General features: G+C 40.7%; 1 protein-coding gene across 2 annotated transcripts in view; it reads right to left on the bottom strand.

Moving 5' to 3' along the window:
• Positions 1 to 16,295, bottom strand: part of PIGN (phosphatidylinositol glycan anchor biosynthesis class N) — a 509,674-nt gene that overhangs the window by 84,317 nt on the left and 409,062 nt on the right. For both annotated transcript variants that reach the window (XM_073550192.1, XM_073550191.1), the window contains exons 25-26: positions 10,137 to 10,212; positions 5,268 to 5,341 (exon numbers count right to left, since the gene is read on the bottom strand). In XM_073550192.1, coding sequence (XP_073406293.1) covers positions 5,268 to 5,341; positions 10,137 to 10,212 — 150 coding nt within the window. The remainder of the gene's footprint in view (positions 1 to 5,267; positions 5,342 to 10,136; positions 10,213 to 16,295) is intronic.

Genomic DNA, 16,295 nt, shown 5'->3' with positions numbered 1-16,295 from the left:
GATCCCAGTGCAGGTTTTGACCTGCACGTCAGGGGTTAATGTCTTGAGTTCAGTGCAGGCTTTGACCTGCACACCTGGGGTTAATTATTGTGGCCTCTCTTTGGTTCAGGCAGAGCTTTTTATAGCCCTGAGAATCTCCAATCCCTGTCAGTTATACTTTTGCCTTTGGCCGAGTGTTGTGACCCCTGTGTGCCTGTTCGTTGTCTTAGCTTGTTTATATGGTTCTGATCCGGTTCTGTCCCCCGTCGGGAGTTTGCCTGTTGATTCTGTACTGTATATCTGCTTCTCTGGTTTCTGACTTCTTGGCTACGTCTTGACTATCCGTTCTGTCTTGCCCTTTGGTAATTGTCGTGCTATCTCGTGCTTTGACCCCGGCCTGATCTGGTTTATGTCAATGTCTATGCCATTTAGTAACTTTGTTCCGTAGTTACCATTCTAGGAGTTTTCCTGCAGCTCCTAGCTCTCTGGAGTTTAGGCCACGCCCCCCAGCAGTCACGTGCTTCAGGTCCTGTGGGTCTGAAGCATGCATCTTCTCTGCTGCTGCCCGCTCCACAGGTATCTCTGAGCACTGTTTGTCTTACTCAGGACACACGTACTGGCTCAGTGAGCAAGTGCAGTGCGGTGTTCCTGACAGATTGGTGGTCATTTAACAGCCTGTTTAGACAGGCCAACCACAAAAATAGTTGCACAAAATGACAATTAAAGCGAACCTGTCAGGAAATTCTATACCTCAAACCCATTTATATCGTTGTAGCCCTTTAAAAGATAACCAAGGTGATCTCTTTAGGAACCCCAAAGCAATGCTCCAGCATTGAGAAATCATGTTTTGAAGTTCTGTATACAATGCGTTGAAAAAATATTCAAACCTTGTGATCTTTTCCACATTTTTTAATGTTTCAACAACAAACTTAAATGTATTTTATTAGGATTCTGTTATAAACCAAAAAAGTAGCAAGTATATATGAAGTGTGAAAAAACTTATACATGGTTTTCTAAATATTTTAAAAATATAAGTCTGAAAATGGTGACATGCATTTGTATTCAGCCCCCTGTAGTCTGACACCCTTAAAGAAAATCCAAAATCACCAATTGCCTCCAGAAATGGCATAATTGGTAAATTGAGTTCACCTTTGAGCAATTTATTCTCAGGATAACTAAACTACAGCTACTGTGTGAAGGTCTCAAAGATTTTTTTTTTAAACCTAAGGGATCAAACAGCATCATGAAAACCAAGAACCACACCTGAAAGGTCAGGGATAGAGTTGTGTGGAAGAGAAAAGCAAGGTTTGGTTATAAAAAAAAAAAAAAAGCCCACGCTCTGAGCACAAGGAGCACTGTTCAATCTATCATCCAAAAGTGAAAGGAGTATGGCACAACTGCAAGCTTACCAAGACATGACCGCCCACCTAAACGACCACCCACCTAACCTGACATCCCAAGCAAGGAGTGCACTAATTAGAACAGCAGCCAAAAGGCCCATGGTCACTCTTGAAGAGCTGCAGAGAACCTCAGTTCAGGTGGAATAATCTGTCTAAAGGGCACCACAAATCTGGCCCTTATTGAAGAGTGGCAAGAAGAAAGCAATTTTTTAAAGCAAGCCATGAGAAGCAACATTTACAAAATGCCATGTAGGGGACACAGCATGTGGAAGAAGATGCTCTGGTAAAATGAGACAAAAGTAGAACTTTTCAGGCTTCATGCAAAACGCTGTGTGTGATGGAAAACTAATACTGCACATCACTGAAAACATCATCCACACCATCAAACATGGTGTTGGCAACATCAAAGCATATTCATGTGTTTGAATGGCCCAGTCAAAGTCCAGCTTAAATCCCAATGAAAATCTGTGTTTGCTATTGGAGAGGAAAAAAGTGCAGAATAGGGTCTTATCCAAAATAATTAGGGTTAATACAATCAAACTGCACTCACCAAACGGAGCTACAATTGTAGCATATAAGATTACCCGCTGTAGCAGATCCACCAGCAATGGATGACAGGGCTATAGAGATTGATGGGAAAGCGTGGATTTGAACTGCGCTGCCGATTAACTGAAAGTCCGGAATTGATCATATACAAATTGTGGTTTATTCAATGCATTTCGAAGTACTATGACTAATCAGGTAATGCCACATACATTATTTTCTGATGAAGAAGTCATAGTACTTCAAAACGCGTTGAATAAACCACATTTTGTATATGATCAAATCCGGACTTTCAATTATTCGGCAGCGCAGATCAAATCCATGCTTTCCCATCAATTTCCAATGAAAATCTGTGGCAAGACTTGAAAATTGCTGTTCACAGATGCTCTCCATTCAATTTCACTGAGCTATAGCTAGTGTGCAAAAACTTCAGCGTCTAGATGTGCAAAGCTAGAAGAGATATATCACAAAAGATCTGCAGCAGTAATTGCAGCAAATGGAGGCCTTACTTAGTATTGCCTACTTTAGAAACACTTTCTACTTTGTGTTGGTATAGCACATAAAATCCAAATAAAAACATTTAAGTTTGTGGGTGTAATATAAAAAATGTGGAAAAGTTAATGGGGTATGAATACTTTTTTAATACACTGTGTTTGGAAGTGCAATAGAGATGTGATAATGCACTTACAGCTCCTCAGCCTTGTTTTGCATTCCCTGCTGCCATGCATCAAAGCCAATGGGCCTGTCAATCAACCAGATGTGAGCAGCACTATGCCGGGAATATAGCATTAGGCTAAGGAGCGCATTGCCATTCCCCAATGCACTGCTGGACACATATATACAAAACTTAAAAACTTGACTCTTGTTGCTGGAGCATCGCCTTGGGGTGATCATCATCGCACCCAATGTACAAACCTTTTGCTCCTTCGTCAAATGTTTACCAGTCTGTTCAAACAGACCCATAGTCGGGAATAAGTCTTAATGGCTGTTAAAGTCATGCTTAGCTGTTTTAATTGCAAAAAAGTCACGCACATAAATGGCAGACAGCCACCTCTATGCCTGGTAAGGCCTCGCACACATATCTCTTGCTACCTTGCAACTAAACACATACATTAGATATTTACATATACAACTCAGCACTAATACACTTTACATAAGTATTTTACACAACACAATCCTAAATTAACAATTTCACCAAGAAAGCAATAGATTAGCCAATGCAACAGTCCAGACAGCCCTATACAAATGATTAACACAAAGATGACTTTTTAGCCTAAAAACCCTGACACTAGTTATAAAAAGTGTAATTATGAATGCTTAACACGTGATTTATGCTGTCATAGGTAAAACTAAGTACATCCACTTTTAAATTCTATGGTACTACATAACAAAACGTAATAACAAAAAAAATCTGGATACAGCCACAGATGAATAACATATGACAAATTACACTGTGTCATTATTTATTTAATAAAAAGTAGGCCAAAATGCAGATTTAGTACACTACCGTTCAAAAGTTTGGGGTCACATAGACATTTCCTTATTTTTGAAAGAAAAGCAGTTTTTTCCAATGAAGCTAACATTAAATGATTCAGAAATACACTCTATACATTGTTAATGGGGTAAATGACTATTCTAGCTGCAAACGTCTGATTTGTAATGCAATGTCTTCATAGGTGTATAGAGGCCCATTTCCAACAACCATCACTCCAGTGTTCTTATGGTACTTTGTGTTTGCTAACTGTGTAAGAAGGCTAATGGATGGTTAGAATACCCTTGAAAAACGCTTGTGCAAGTATGTTAGCACAGCTGAAAACAGTTTGGCTGATTAGAGAAGCTATAAACCTGACCTTCCTTTGAGCTAGTTGAGAATCTGGAGCATTACATTTGTTGGTTCCATTAAACTCTCAAACTTGCCAGAAAAAAAGAACTTTCATGTGAAACTCGACAGTCTATTCTTGCTCTTAGAAATGAAGGCTATTTCATGTGAGAAACTGACAAGAAGCTGAAGATTTCCTACAACGGTGTGTATTTCTCCCTTCAGAGGAGAGCTCAACCAGGCTCTAACCAAAGTAAAAAGAGAAGTGGGAGGTCCCGCTGCCCAATTGAGCAACAAGACAAGTACATTAAAGTCTGTAGTTTGAGAAATCGACACCTCACAGGTCCTCAACTGGCAGCTTCATTTAACATTACACGCAAAATGCCAGTGTCAATGTCTAGAGCGAGGAGGCGACTCCGGGATGCTGGCCTTCAGGGCAGAGTGGCAAAGAAAAATCCATATCTGAGACTGGCTAATAAAAGGAAATGATTAATATGTGCAAAAGAACACAGACATTGGACAGAGGAAGATTGGAAAAAAGTGTTATGGACAGACAAATCCAAGTATGAGGTGTTTTGATCACACAGAAGAACATTTGTGAAACTCAGAACAACTGATAAGATGCTGGAAGAGTGCCTGACCCCATCTGTCAAGCATGGTGGAGGTAATGTGATGGTCTGGGGTTGCTTTGGTGATGGTAAAGCACCAAACATTGGTTACAATGTTTATTAAAGAAGCTGTGCAAACCCCTTCTCATACTCCACGCTTGGCACCGATAAAATAAATGGATAAAATGCATGGAAAGCCCAACACATAGGCTCTCCATGCATGTGCTATGCCAGTGACACAGCCGCGACACATGCAGCTGCGCAGTCGAACAGCTGATCAGCCGGCGAGCTCCTTGTATCCGGGTTACCGTTGCAGCTTATTCGGCAAGCGCTATAGCTTGCCAAATAAGCAGGGACCCGATCAAATTTGCTTATGTCTAATCACGACGCTATAGTAGGTGAACGGAATCACATACACACATTACTGGGACAAGCAAGTCACAAAAAATCCAACTGAGTCTGACTTTTTGTGATTTACTTGTTGTGGTCGCAGCATTGAAGGTGTCACAATGCAACCACATACATTTCTACAGCATGGTGATGCAACGCGGCATCAAGTGGACGACTGCCGAGGCCAAAGTCGCTGTGGAGCCCTAGCCTAAATTACGTCAAGAATAAAAGAAGATGCAAGGGTCTGGTGAACGCCACTGTTTTTACTCTAAGGAGAATTCAGATTACCTGAATTGTTGGAAGTTTAGCACAACCCTGATTAACCCATGGTAGACTGCACATAAAAGGTTACTTGCTAAAAAAAACCTCCACTTAAACTAGTGCCGGTCATATGTTTTTACTGGTACATTTATAATCATATCAGGAGGAAGTCATGACTATGAATAATATTTCAACCATAAATATTTTGCCCAAGGACACTAAACTCGATAACTACTGCACATTACCGATTGCTGGCTTTTCATGTACCTTTTAGAGGAAATCTGGGCTGAGATCTGAACTATTTCGAATGAGCACATCACCAAAATGAAAGGGATGAGAATCTGTAAAACACAAGGGTGAAAGTTAGATGACAAATCTTTGCAAAGCTTTATTTCAAGGGCTATCTCAATCGACTCTAACTAGTCACTGAATGACGGGGCAGATTCTCATTGTTCTGCATGAATAATTTAGCACATTAGAAATATTTCAAATTAAGGTGCCCTTCTTCAACATATTCACAGTTACACAGACACGAGAATGAATACAGGAATTTAAGCTCTTTTATACGCACTGATTAATGCATGAGAAGACACAATTTGTGGCTTAAGAGAAAGTATGCATTAGATTCATAAAGAATGAGATGCAGGCGAGGGAAAACCTCTTATCTGAATCCTTCAATCAAGACTCATAGTAATCCCACAGTAAATTTCTATACTGTTTCCTTAGAATAATTTTATAGATTTTTTTTTTGTAAAGGTTAGTAGGAATGGCAAAGTATTTTGAAATATAACTTCACTTTGGATATAATTTTTTATATTATTTTCAAATGGAATTAATCTTATGTAAAGCTGAGTACAGCCTACATCCAGAGCTTTACTCACAATTCTGAGGGTCTCCAAGGCATTATTCATTGCTGAATTCATATCTGAACAAAGAAACATGTAGCCAACACGTTCCACCATTCTTCAATAAAAAAACCAATGCATAAACAAAACATCACCCATTCAGCACAAGTGAGAAAGTAAGAACATTCTTCACCAATACAAAGACTCCTAGATCAGGGTTCCCCAACTCCAGTCCTCAAGACCCACCAACAGATCATGTTTTCAGGATTTCCTTAGTATTGCTCAAGTGATAATTGCTTCACCTGTGCAATGCAAAGGAAATACTGAAAACATGATCTGTTGGTGGGCCTTGAGGACTAGAGTTGGGGAACCCTGTCCTAGATGATCCATGAATGAAAAAGTGAAATGTAGTGAAGAAAAATAATGGAATTATAATTCATACGTTAGATATTAATCACCTCTCCTTAGGAAAGGACAATCAATATCAGATTGTGGGAGTTGGGTGGTGGCCCACCATGATCATCGCTTTCTCAATCATATAGTTGCTGTGAATGGTACTACAAGTGCTATCCTATTTATCTTATATACTCGAGTATAAGCAGAGTTTTCAGCACATTTCTTTGTCCCAGGAAGGACAGGGATGGGGAGCTATGCATACCAGGATAGGGATGAGGGGACAATGCATACTCGGCTTATCCTGGAGTCAATAAGTTTACCCCCAGTTTTTTGTGGCAAAATTAGGTGCCTTGGCTTATACTCGAGTCCTAATCCTTCTATATGGGCATGTAGGTCATAGGAAGCAGGATGACATGATACCTTGATATCTGCAATCCAATGTCTCATACTAGAGAAAGCCATATTTTTCTTATATGTAAATTACCTCTTCCAGGCTCTGGGGAGGATGGTGCCCTGAAGATAACTCTGCCTCCGGAGATTATTTTACATGAAGGGGAAGTTACCAGTGTGATACAAGTAACTAACCCAGAACAGGAGAAATTAAATTTGGCTTTACACAAACACATTGCTTGATTACCCCGTAGAATATAAGTCTGCAAGGACAGGGTCCTCTCCCCTCTGTACCAGTCTGTCATTGGAAATTTGTTAACTGTTAACGATATCTATAACTTTGTATGTAACCCCCCTTCTCATGTCCAGCACAATGGAATTAATGGCACTATGTCAATAAATTGTAATAATAATAATAATTATCTCTCACCTCTGCTGTATTTATTACAACCCTGTCTGCCTGTGTGCGGGAAGTTAAAGCTGAGAGGAACCTGCAGATGTGTCAGGTATAATCACACACAGCTCTGCAGTGAGATCAGGAGAGGAGAGAGCGGCCATTACACATCGCACTAGTAGCCATTACACATCACACTGGTAACTCCCCCTATATGTAAAAAATAAGCTCTGAAGGGAGAGTTATCTTCCAGGCAGCATCCTCCTCAGAGCCTGGAAGAGGTCTTTTATATAAAGTGATAAAAGATATTTTCTCAACAACAGCACATCTGATATGAGGCATACAGTTAAGACGTTTTTCAGCATTCTGTAACCCCATATTAATAGTTTAGACAAGGGATCTATCACCATATTTGTCCTTTAATGGGAGAGACTGCAGTACCATTGAAAGCCACTACCCAATGTATGGAGCTGATGTGCAGAAGCCTCTTTTGACAGCTAATTGGTGGATGCTGCTGCGGATTAAACGCTCAGTGAGTAAATATTGATGTCAATTTCAAAAAACCCTTAAAATTCTCATTCCATAAAAAAAGTCACTTTTTAATGAAAAACTGTTTGTGACCAACATTTCCTTCATATTTTTACATTTTAAAAAATAGCAAGAATTATACCCACAACTACACACCTTGTACTCAATTATTAGGCAAGTGAGTGTTTTGACCATATCATTTTTATTTCAGATTTTCCAATTCCAAGCTGTATAAACTTGAAGGCTTATTGGATAAGGCATATTATGTGATGTGACATTTGTGTAATGAGGGAGGCTGTGGCCCAAGAATATCAAGACCCTTTATCAGGGTGTGCAGAATTATTAGGAAGCTTGTTTTCCCTCAGGCAAATGCAGTGCTCTTGAGATAGCAAAAATAATAGGGGTCATGTAATCACAGAACCATCAAAAGGTTTTTACAAATAGTCAAAGTTGCAGTAAACGTGTTAAAAAACCCCACATTAACTGACAAAGAATAGAGAAGAATCAAACGTGAAGTGACCAGGAAGCCATTATCCTCAAATTTCATCATATCTCAGAACTGCCACCTCCCTGGAGGCCCAGATGTACAAAGTGTTCATGACTCAGAGATATGACCAAGGTAAGGAAGGCTGAGCACAACCACCACAGAAGAGGATACAGAAGCTGAAACATCAAGACTGGGCCAAGAAATATCTGAAGACAGATTTGTCAAAGGTTTTATGGACTAATGGGATGAGAGTGATTCCTGACAGACAAGAAGAATGGGCCATACCTCCATTTCCTGTCAGACGACAGCAAGGTGGAGGTTGGGTACTGCTATAGGCTGCTATTATTAAAGATGAGCTAGTTGGACCTTTACCAGTTGATGATGGGTTCAAAATCAACTCCCAAAGCTACAGATATTTTTTTAGAAGATACTTTTATCACACACTGGTGCAGGAAAAAGTCTGCATTTTTCATGATTTTTATGTAGGGCAATGCTCCATCACATACACTGAAGTCTCCACTGCTTGACTAACCAGTAAAGGAGTAAAAGGGAACCTGTCACCAGGTTTTTGCCATATAAAGTACTGCCAGCACCTGTACGCCCTTCTATACAGCATTCTAGAATGTTGCATATAAGTGCCCAATGCACTGCGCATACTGCAAAAAAGAACTTTCATTATACTAACCTACACCGGGGTCAGAAGCGTGTCGCTGGTCTTGATCTGCCTGCTCTCTTCTTGCAACCGCCATTGTTACACAGTGACTGGGGACTGTGGGCGCTTACCTGATCCCTCGAACCAGGGGGGGCACCTTAGTCTATCCTTGTCCCCCGGTGGAGACCCGGTATCATGTACTTTCTACGCTGCAAACTTAGCCCACCCAGGGAGGTGTGAGGCCGAAGTGTGTTGGATTACAATAACTAGACAGACAACGGAAAACAGACAGGGATAAAAGACAACTAAAATCATACACTCACAAAACAACAAATACACTCACAAAACAACAGAGTGGAACACAGGGGAGGGATAAGTAGGAGAAATCAAATAGATGAGGATAAGGTGAAGCACTGAAACCAATTCCAAGCAGCAATCTCCAGAACAACTCTCCAAACACCTACTCCAAACACAAACTACTCCTCCAACACCAAACCAGGCAGACTGAACTATCACTGGTAAGGTCAGAAGAAAGGAGAAGGGTTCCTATAACCTTCTGGGAGTAACGGACTCCGAAGAAATTTAACCCTTGCAGCAATACAGCAGAGAAAGCCATGAATGGAAGACTTGCAAGTGCTACTGAAAAAAAGAGTGCAACTATACAGCTCACTCAATTTTTTTTTGAATTGTCAGAAATAGTGATGAGTGAATGTGCTTGAATAATGTGTTATCCGACCATGCTCAGGTGTTATCCTAGTATCTTGGGCGTGCTCAAATAATATGTTCGAATCCCTGTGGCTGCATGTTTTTTGGCTGTTAGACAGCCTCAATACATTGCCTATTTGTTAGAGAATCCCCACATGTGTTGCAGCTGTCTAACAGCAGGGACTCAAGCATATTAATCGAGAATATCCAAGATACTTGGATAACACCTGAACATTCGCTCACCACTTTTGTATATTTTGAGGCGTTTGGTTATTATTGTCACTTTAACATGAAAATAAACTGTTGAAATTAGAAAATTTACGTTGTCTTCAGTTGCATACAAATTTTACACACTAATAGATGCCCAATAATTCTGCACATAGATATTCTCATAAGAAAGACAAAACCTCATCTTTACTGTCTTGAATATTCAGGTTTATTAACGTTTGGATTAATGACAGCACTATAATTGTTCAATAATTAAATTAATCAACAATTCAAATTGCCTAATAATTGTGCACACTGTATATGAGAATAACCATACAAACAACATGTAAGCACATGATTCATTTAAAAATTGTAAGAACTGAATAACTTATTGCTAGAAATGTCATTCATAGTGTCTGAATGTAATGTGATAGTTATAGCTGGATTCAACTATTAAAGGAAGATTGATACTACAATTTAATCAGTTAAACTGAAATATAATTATAATAATCAAAGAAAGTCATCCTCTTACCTTCCACATCATCAATGCGCCCATCACAAAAGGGTTAAAGACAGTAAGGAAGCAATATACAGAAGCAGGGTCAAAACTGAGAAAGAATTAAAAAAACAAGTAGAATAGTGAGAACCGTTGAACAAATACTTACAATAATTATAAAATTGCTATTAACAATATGTAAATTTTCCTTCTGCACAATTTATGTTCGATGCACTTACCTTAAAAATTAATGATAAGAAAATAAAAAAAAGTAATGACTACACCATGCTTCAAAAAGACCCACTTAAAGTGATTGATCAAGGTCAACAACAACTGGACCAAGACGGTAAATGCCATGAAATAATAAGATAAGAATTAGTTACCTGATGACTTTCCATACTCCCTGCGGGTTTTTTTTGCATTACACGTGCAGCGAAGATGTCATATCACATAGGAAATGAAAGAAGCAGCATCCAAGAGCTTCATTCACACTAAGGGCAGAGCACCTGCATTCTGATGACGGTTGGGGGTCCAAAGGGTGGGTCCATAAGCATCCGACATTTATCACCTATTCCATGAATAGGTGGTGGGTTGTAATTGAGGTACAACCCCTTGAACACTTTACCACATCATGATGCATATATCAGTCATGAGCAGTTGCCAGTTTCTGCACCATGACACACATATATCCATCATGATAATCTTTGGAGGACAGCCCACTGTATTTACAAAATTATTGCTGAAGTCCCGCTGTAATACCAGGCAGACTCTTGCTGCAATTGAACAGTACCAGAGTTACCTCTAATAATTGTTTAACCCTTAATAATATGGTTGTTTATTAATTTTAGCTTTTTTTACAGGGAACATGGGCTTCAATGAATGAGGTGTAAACGTGAGTATAACTGTGTTTTTTATTTTTGAATAAATGTGTAAAACAGGGTGTTGCGTTTTATTTCAAATAAAGGATTATATTCTTGCTGTGTGTTTACTTCAATACTTACTATAGGGTTAGTAATGAGGGCATCTTATAAGCTCATCTCCATTACTAACCCTTGGGTTTCATATCACCTGACAATACAAAGGTAACATCAACCCCAACCCTATTACCCCACTTGCCACCGCCACAGGGCAAGTGGGAAGAGCAAGGCTAAATGACAGCTTTGGCGCATCTTCGGGTGGTTTCACATTAGCGTTTCAGGACGCAGCGACGGCCTGCGCACGGCCGCCGCTAAGCCCCGCCCAAGGGCGCATGATGCTGCATGCGTCCCCTATCTTTACCACTGGGGACGCAGGCCGTGCGCAGTATGCGTTTGGTGGCGCATGCGCCCTTTTGACGGTGCGCCGAGCGCAACCAAATTGCAACAGGTTGCGCTTGGCGCACCGTCAAAAGGACGCATGCGCCGCCAAACGCATACTGCACAAGGCCTGCGTCCCCAGTGATAAAGATAGGGGACACAGGACGCATGCAGCGTCATGCGCCCGTAGGCAGAGCTACCGGAGAAGGCGCTGCAGGGGGTGGGGCTTAGCGGCGGCCGTGCGCAGGCCGTCGCTGCGCCCTGAAACGCTAATGAGAAACCACCCTTACAGGTGCGCCATTTCTTGGGCGGCTGAGGACTGATGCTGGTAGCGTGTGAGGGGTGGCAATATCCATGAACCCTTCCCCGGCTGTTAATATGAACCCACAGCTGTCTGTTTAGCTTTTGCTGGTTTGAATTTTTATGGGGACCTCACGTCATTTTTTTCTTGGGTGTCCTGTAAATTAATCAGGAAAGGCTAAGCAAACAGCTGTGAGCCTTTTGGAGTATTGTCCCTTTTCCCAGATTATTAACATCAGCCCCCAGCTGTGGGCTTTCACAAAAAATCTGAGGGAACCCATGCCATTTTTTTTAAATTCTTTATTTTACACAAGAGGGACACATCTGCTGCTGAATACAACTCTCATCATTGTCACCAGGTAGCAATGATCTCAGGGAAACCAAGTAACAATGAGAACTGACTTCAGCAGCTGGCGCCTGGGATGAGTGTGAACTCTACTGCTTTTCCCAGGCACTGATGTGTCACAAGGACACACGGACTGCAAACATATGTGAAACACAGACAGCAACCGGACACTCAGATGTCACATTCGTACATATGGATTGGCACACAGACACGGACCACTGTTCTCACCAGTACTGGTTTTTTGCTGTACAGGAATCCCCAGGTCTTGTGAAGGTGGCCTTAAAGAGGGTCTCCAAGAGTGTGATAAAAATGACAGCTGTCACATATTTCAAGCTGCAATCCATCCTAGTCACCAGTCAGGACAAGTTGCAGTCTAATGAAACACCACTCAAGACGTTTCGCACATGTCCGAGGAGTAGCATCAAAAACAGCCAAAAATCAGAAGAAAAAAAAGTTTTCCTAGGCTGACTGAACACAACAGGCTTTTTTCCACATTGAGTCAGCAGTGGTTTACAAAAGGGAACTGAGCAGGATGAAGCTGGATGAAAACAAAAGCCCATTTGTGCTCAGTCAGCTGAAGAAGTTTTTTTTCTCCTATTTTTTGACTTAAGGGCCTGTCACACTAAGCGATATCGCTAGCAATATCGCTATAACGTCACTGGTTTTGTGACGCAGCAGCGATATTGCTAGCGATATCGCTACATGTGATACTTACCTCCGACCGGCTCCCCCGCTGGTTATCGCTGATCGTGCGAGAAGGTCCTGGGCCATTTCTCGTCGGCCACTTCCTGCTGGGCTTCCTGTGGCGCCGACCAACGACGCGTGGAGCCGGGCGGGAGGACGTCAGGATCGCCGCGTCTGACAGGTAAGTAGCGACCCCCGTCCCCAGCGATGTCACTGGTGAGATCTGCCTGTGTGGCAGCTCACTAGCGACCACTTAGCGATGCACCAGCGATCCTGACCGCGTCATATCGCTGGTCGGGATCACTGGTACATCGCTAAGTGTGACAGTACCTTTAGTGAGCAGATCAGGTATGTCACTCACAATGCTGCTCCTAAAAGGAGAGATACAGGGCGCATCCACTGTGTGAAATCCGTATAAAACAATTAAAATTGTGGAACAGTAAGGAAGGTGCTCACCTATTGGGGTTGTGAGGAAGTCACAACACCCATGAACGCTAAAGAAGCAGCAGCAAGTCTGCACAGGGTCCTAGGACAGAATTGCAGAAATGACGTGGAAGTGCAATAAGGACAGCGCTTGCTTCTGGTAGAGTAAAGGGTTCTTTATTCAGCCAACGCGTTTCCTGAGCCTGCTGGCTCACTTCATCAGGGCAGATTACATTGGAAGACAGTGAAACATACTTATAGACAAAAAAGGCGCCAATACAGGGTCAAACAGAATCAGCAAAGGTAAAAAAAAAACAAAAAAAACAAACAATGAAACTTTATTACAAGCATAAAAAACACAACAATAAGAGTATATATAGAAAAGAAAAAATAAAAATATGTAAAAGTACAAAAAATTAAAATATAAAACAGAGTGCTATGGATCACGGGGTTAAAACATGGCTATAGTTAAAAAAGGTGAGTCCTCAAGGGGTATTAGAACCTGGCTCATAAAATGCAAATGGAAGGTATTAGTCCACTAGACCATAAAGCTTGACTGTGGTGGTGTGAAGAATAAATTGAGGGGTTGTTTGTCACTTTATTTAGAAAAAAAAAAAAAAAAAAACACAATATAAGCAAAGGTCAAAAATGGTAAAGAATAAAAACAATGAAATTTAATCACAAACATAGAAAACACAACAATAAGAGTCTATATAGAAAAGAAAAAATAAAATTATGTAAAAGTACAAAAAATATGAAACAGAGTGCTAAGGATCACGAGGTTGAAACATGGCTATAGTTAAAAAAGGTGAGTCCTCAAGGGGTATTAGAACCTGGCTCATGAAGTGCAAGTGCAGACTCTAAAGTGCAAATGTAAGGTATTAGTCCACTAGACCATTAAGCTTGACTGTGGTGGTGTGAAGAATAAATCTTTTCCCCCTCTTCTATCAAATAAAAGCATCATTGATAATATTGAGGCCATAGGGACCAATTGTCTTTAATTTATAAATCCAATAGACCTCTTTTCTATTCAGTGCTTGGGTTCTATTGGAAACGTGTTCAGGGATGTGTTCTATAGGAAAAATGATAGCTTTAGAAAAATCTCTTTGGTGAAATAAATCAAAGTGACGTGACAAACCGTGTTTTTGATACCCAGTTTTAGTGTTGTGTCTATGAGAATTCATTCTACAGTGAAGGGGTTGTGTGGTTCTGCCAACATACAATTTAGAACAAGGACAAAGGATGACATAGATGACAAAGGAAGACACACAGGACAGGTGGTTAGTGATGGTGAATTTTTCTGAGGTGAATGGATGTGAAAAGATGAATGTATTATGAGCAATATTACTGCATAGGCTGCACCTGGGTTTCAGGCATCTGAAAATGCCTGGTGTCAAGCCAGTGCAGTTATCAGGAGTACACTGGGTCAATCTGCTAGGGGCCAGATAGTTTTTTAGTGATCTGGCCTTCCTAAAAGTGACAGTAGGTCTATCAGGCAGAACTTTATTGAGTATTGGATCTTTTTTGATAATATACCAGAGGTCACCTAACATATTTTTTATCTCTTTATGTTGGGAGTTATAAGTAGTGATGAAGTTGGCCTGATAGTTATCATGTGCATCCTTTTCTTTAGATCTCTCACTTAAAAGAGTTTGCTGATTAAAATTTTTAAAAACATTGTTAAAAGTAGAATGAACCAATTGGGAGGGATATTTTTGAGCAAGGAATCATAGAATCGTAGAGTTGGAAGGGACCTCCTGGGCCATCTGGTCCAACCCCCTGCTCAAAGCAGGATTCGCTAAATCATCCCAGTCAGATGTCTGTCCAGCCTCTGTTTGAAGACTTCCATTGAAGGAGAACTCACCACTTCTCGTGGCAGCCTGTTCCACTCATTGATCACTCTAACTGTCAAAAAGTTTTTTCTAATATCTAATCTGTGTCTCTTCCCATTCAGTTTCATCCCATTGCTTCTAGTCTTTCCTTGTGCAAATGAGAATAAAGTTGATCCTTCTACAATGTGACAGCCCTTTAGATATTTGTAGACAGCTATTAAGTCTCCTCTCAGTCTTCTCTTTTGCAAACTAAACATTCCCAAATCCTGCAACCTTTCCTCATAAGACAGGGTTTGCAGACCGGTCACCATTCTGGTCGCTCTTTTCTGAACTTGCTCCAGTTTGTTGATGTCTTTTTTAAAATGTGGTGCCCAAAACTGGACACAATATTCCAGATGAGGTCTGACCAAAGAGGAGTAGAGGGAAATAATGACTTCACGTGATCTAGACTGTATGCTTCTGTTAATACATCCTAGAATTGCATTTGCCTTTTTTGCTGCTGCATCACACTGTTGACTCATATTCAGTCTGTGATCTATTAGTATACCCAAGTCTTTTTCACATGTGCTGTCACTTAGCCCTATTCCTCCCATTCTATATATGCTTTTTTCATTTTTATTGCCCAGATGTAGTACTTTGCATTTCTCCCTGTTAAAAACCATTCTGTTAGTTGCTGCCCACTTCTCCAGTTTATTTAAATCTTTTTGAATCCTCTCTCTCTCTTCTCTAGTATTAGCTATCCCTCCTAGCTTTGTGTCATCAGCAAATTTAATCAGTTTACCCTCAATTCCTTCATCTAAATCGTTGATAAAGATGTTGAACAATACAGGGCCCAGGACAGAGCCCTGTGGTACCCCACTTGAGACATTCTTCCAACTGGATGTGCAGCCATTTACGACCACTCTTTGGGTCCGATCACTAAGCCAGTTATGAATCCACCTAACAGTTGCCTTGTCCATTCCATACTTAGTCATTTTTTCAATAAGGATTGTATGAGAGACTTTGTCAAATGCTTTGCTGAAGTCAAGATATACTATATCTACAGCATTTCCTTGATCCACCCAATCAGTGATACCATCATAGAAGGAAATTAAGTTAGTCTGACATGACTTATTAGTTAGAAACCCATGCTGACTCTGTTTAATCACTTCATTCTTATCCAGGTATTGACATACATGTTGTTTAATAATTTGTTCAAAGATCTTTCCTGGTATAGAAGTCAGACTCACCGGCCTATAGTTGCCTGGGTCCACCTTCTTCCCCTTTTTGAAGATAGGAACAACATTTGCTCTTCTCCAGTCTTCTGGCACTTCTC

This window comes from Dendrobates tinctorius, unplaced genomic scaffold (genome assembly GCF_039654945.1).
Source record: "Dendrobates tinctorius isolate UK_male_01 unplaced genomic scaffold, ASM3965494v1 ptg000163l, whole genome shotgun sequence".
Classification (NCBI taxonomy): Eukaryota; Metazoa; Chordata; class Amphibia; order Anura; family Dendrobatidae; genus Dendrobates; species Dendrobates tinctorius.
Note: the sequence above shows the minus strand (reverse complement) of the source record. Positions and strands in the feature narration are given on the sequence as shown.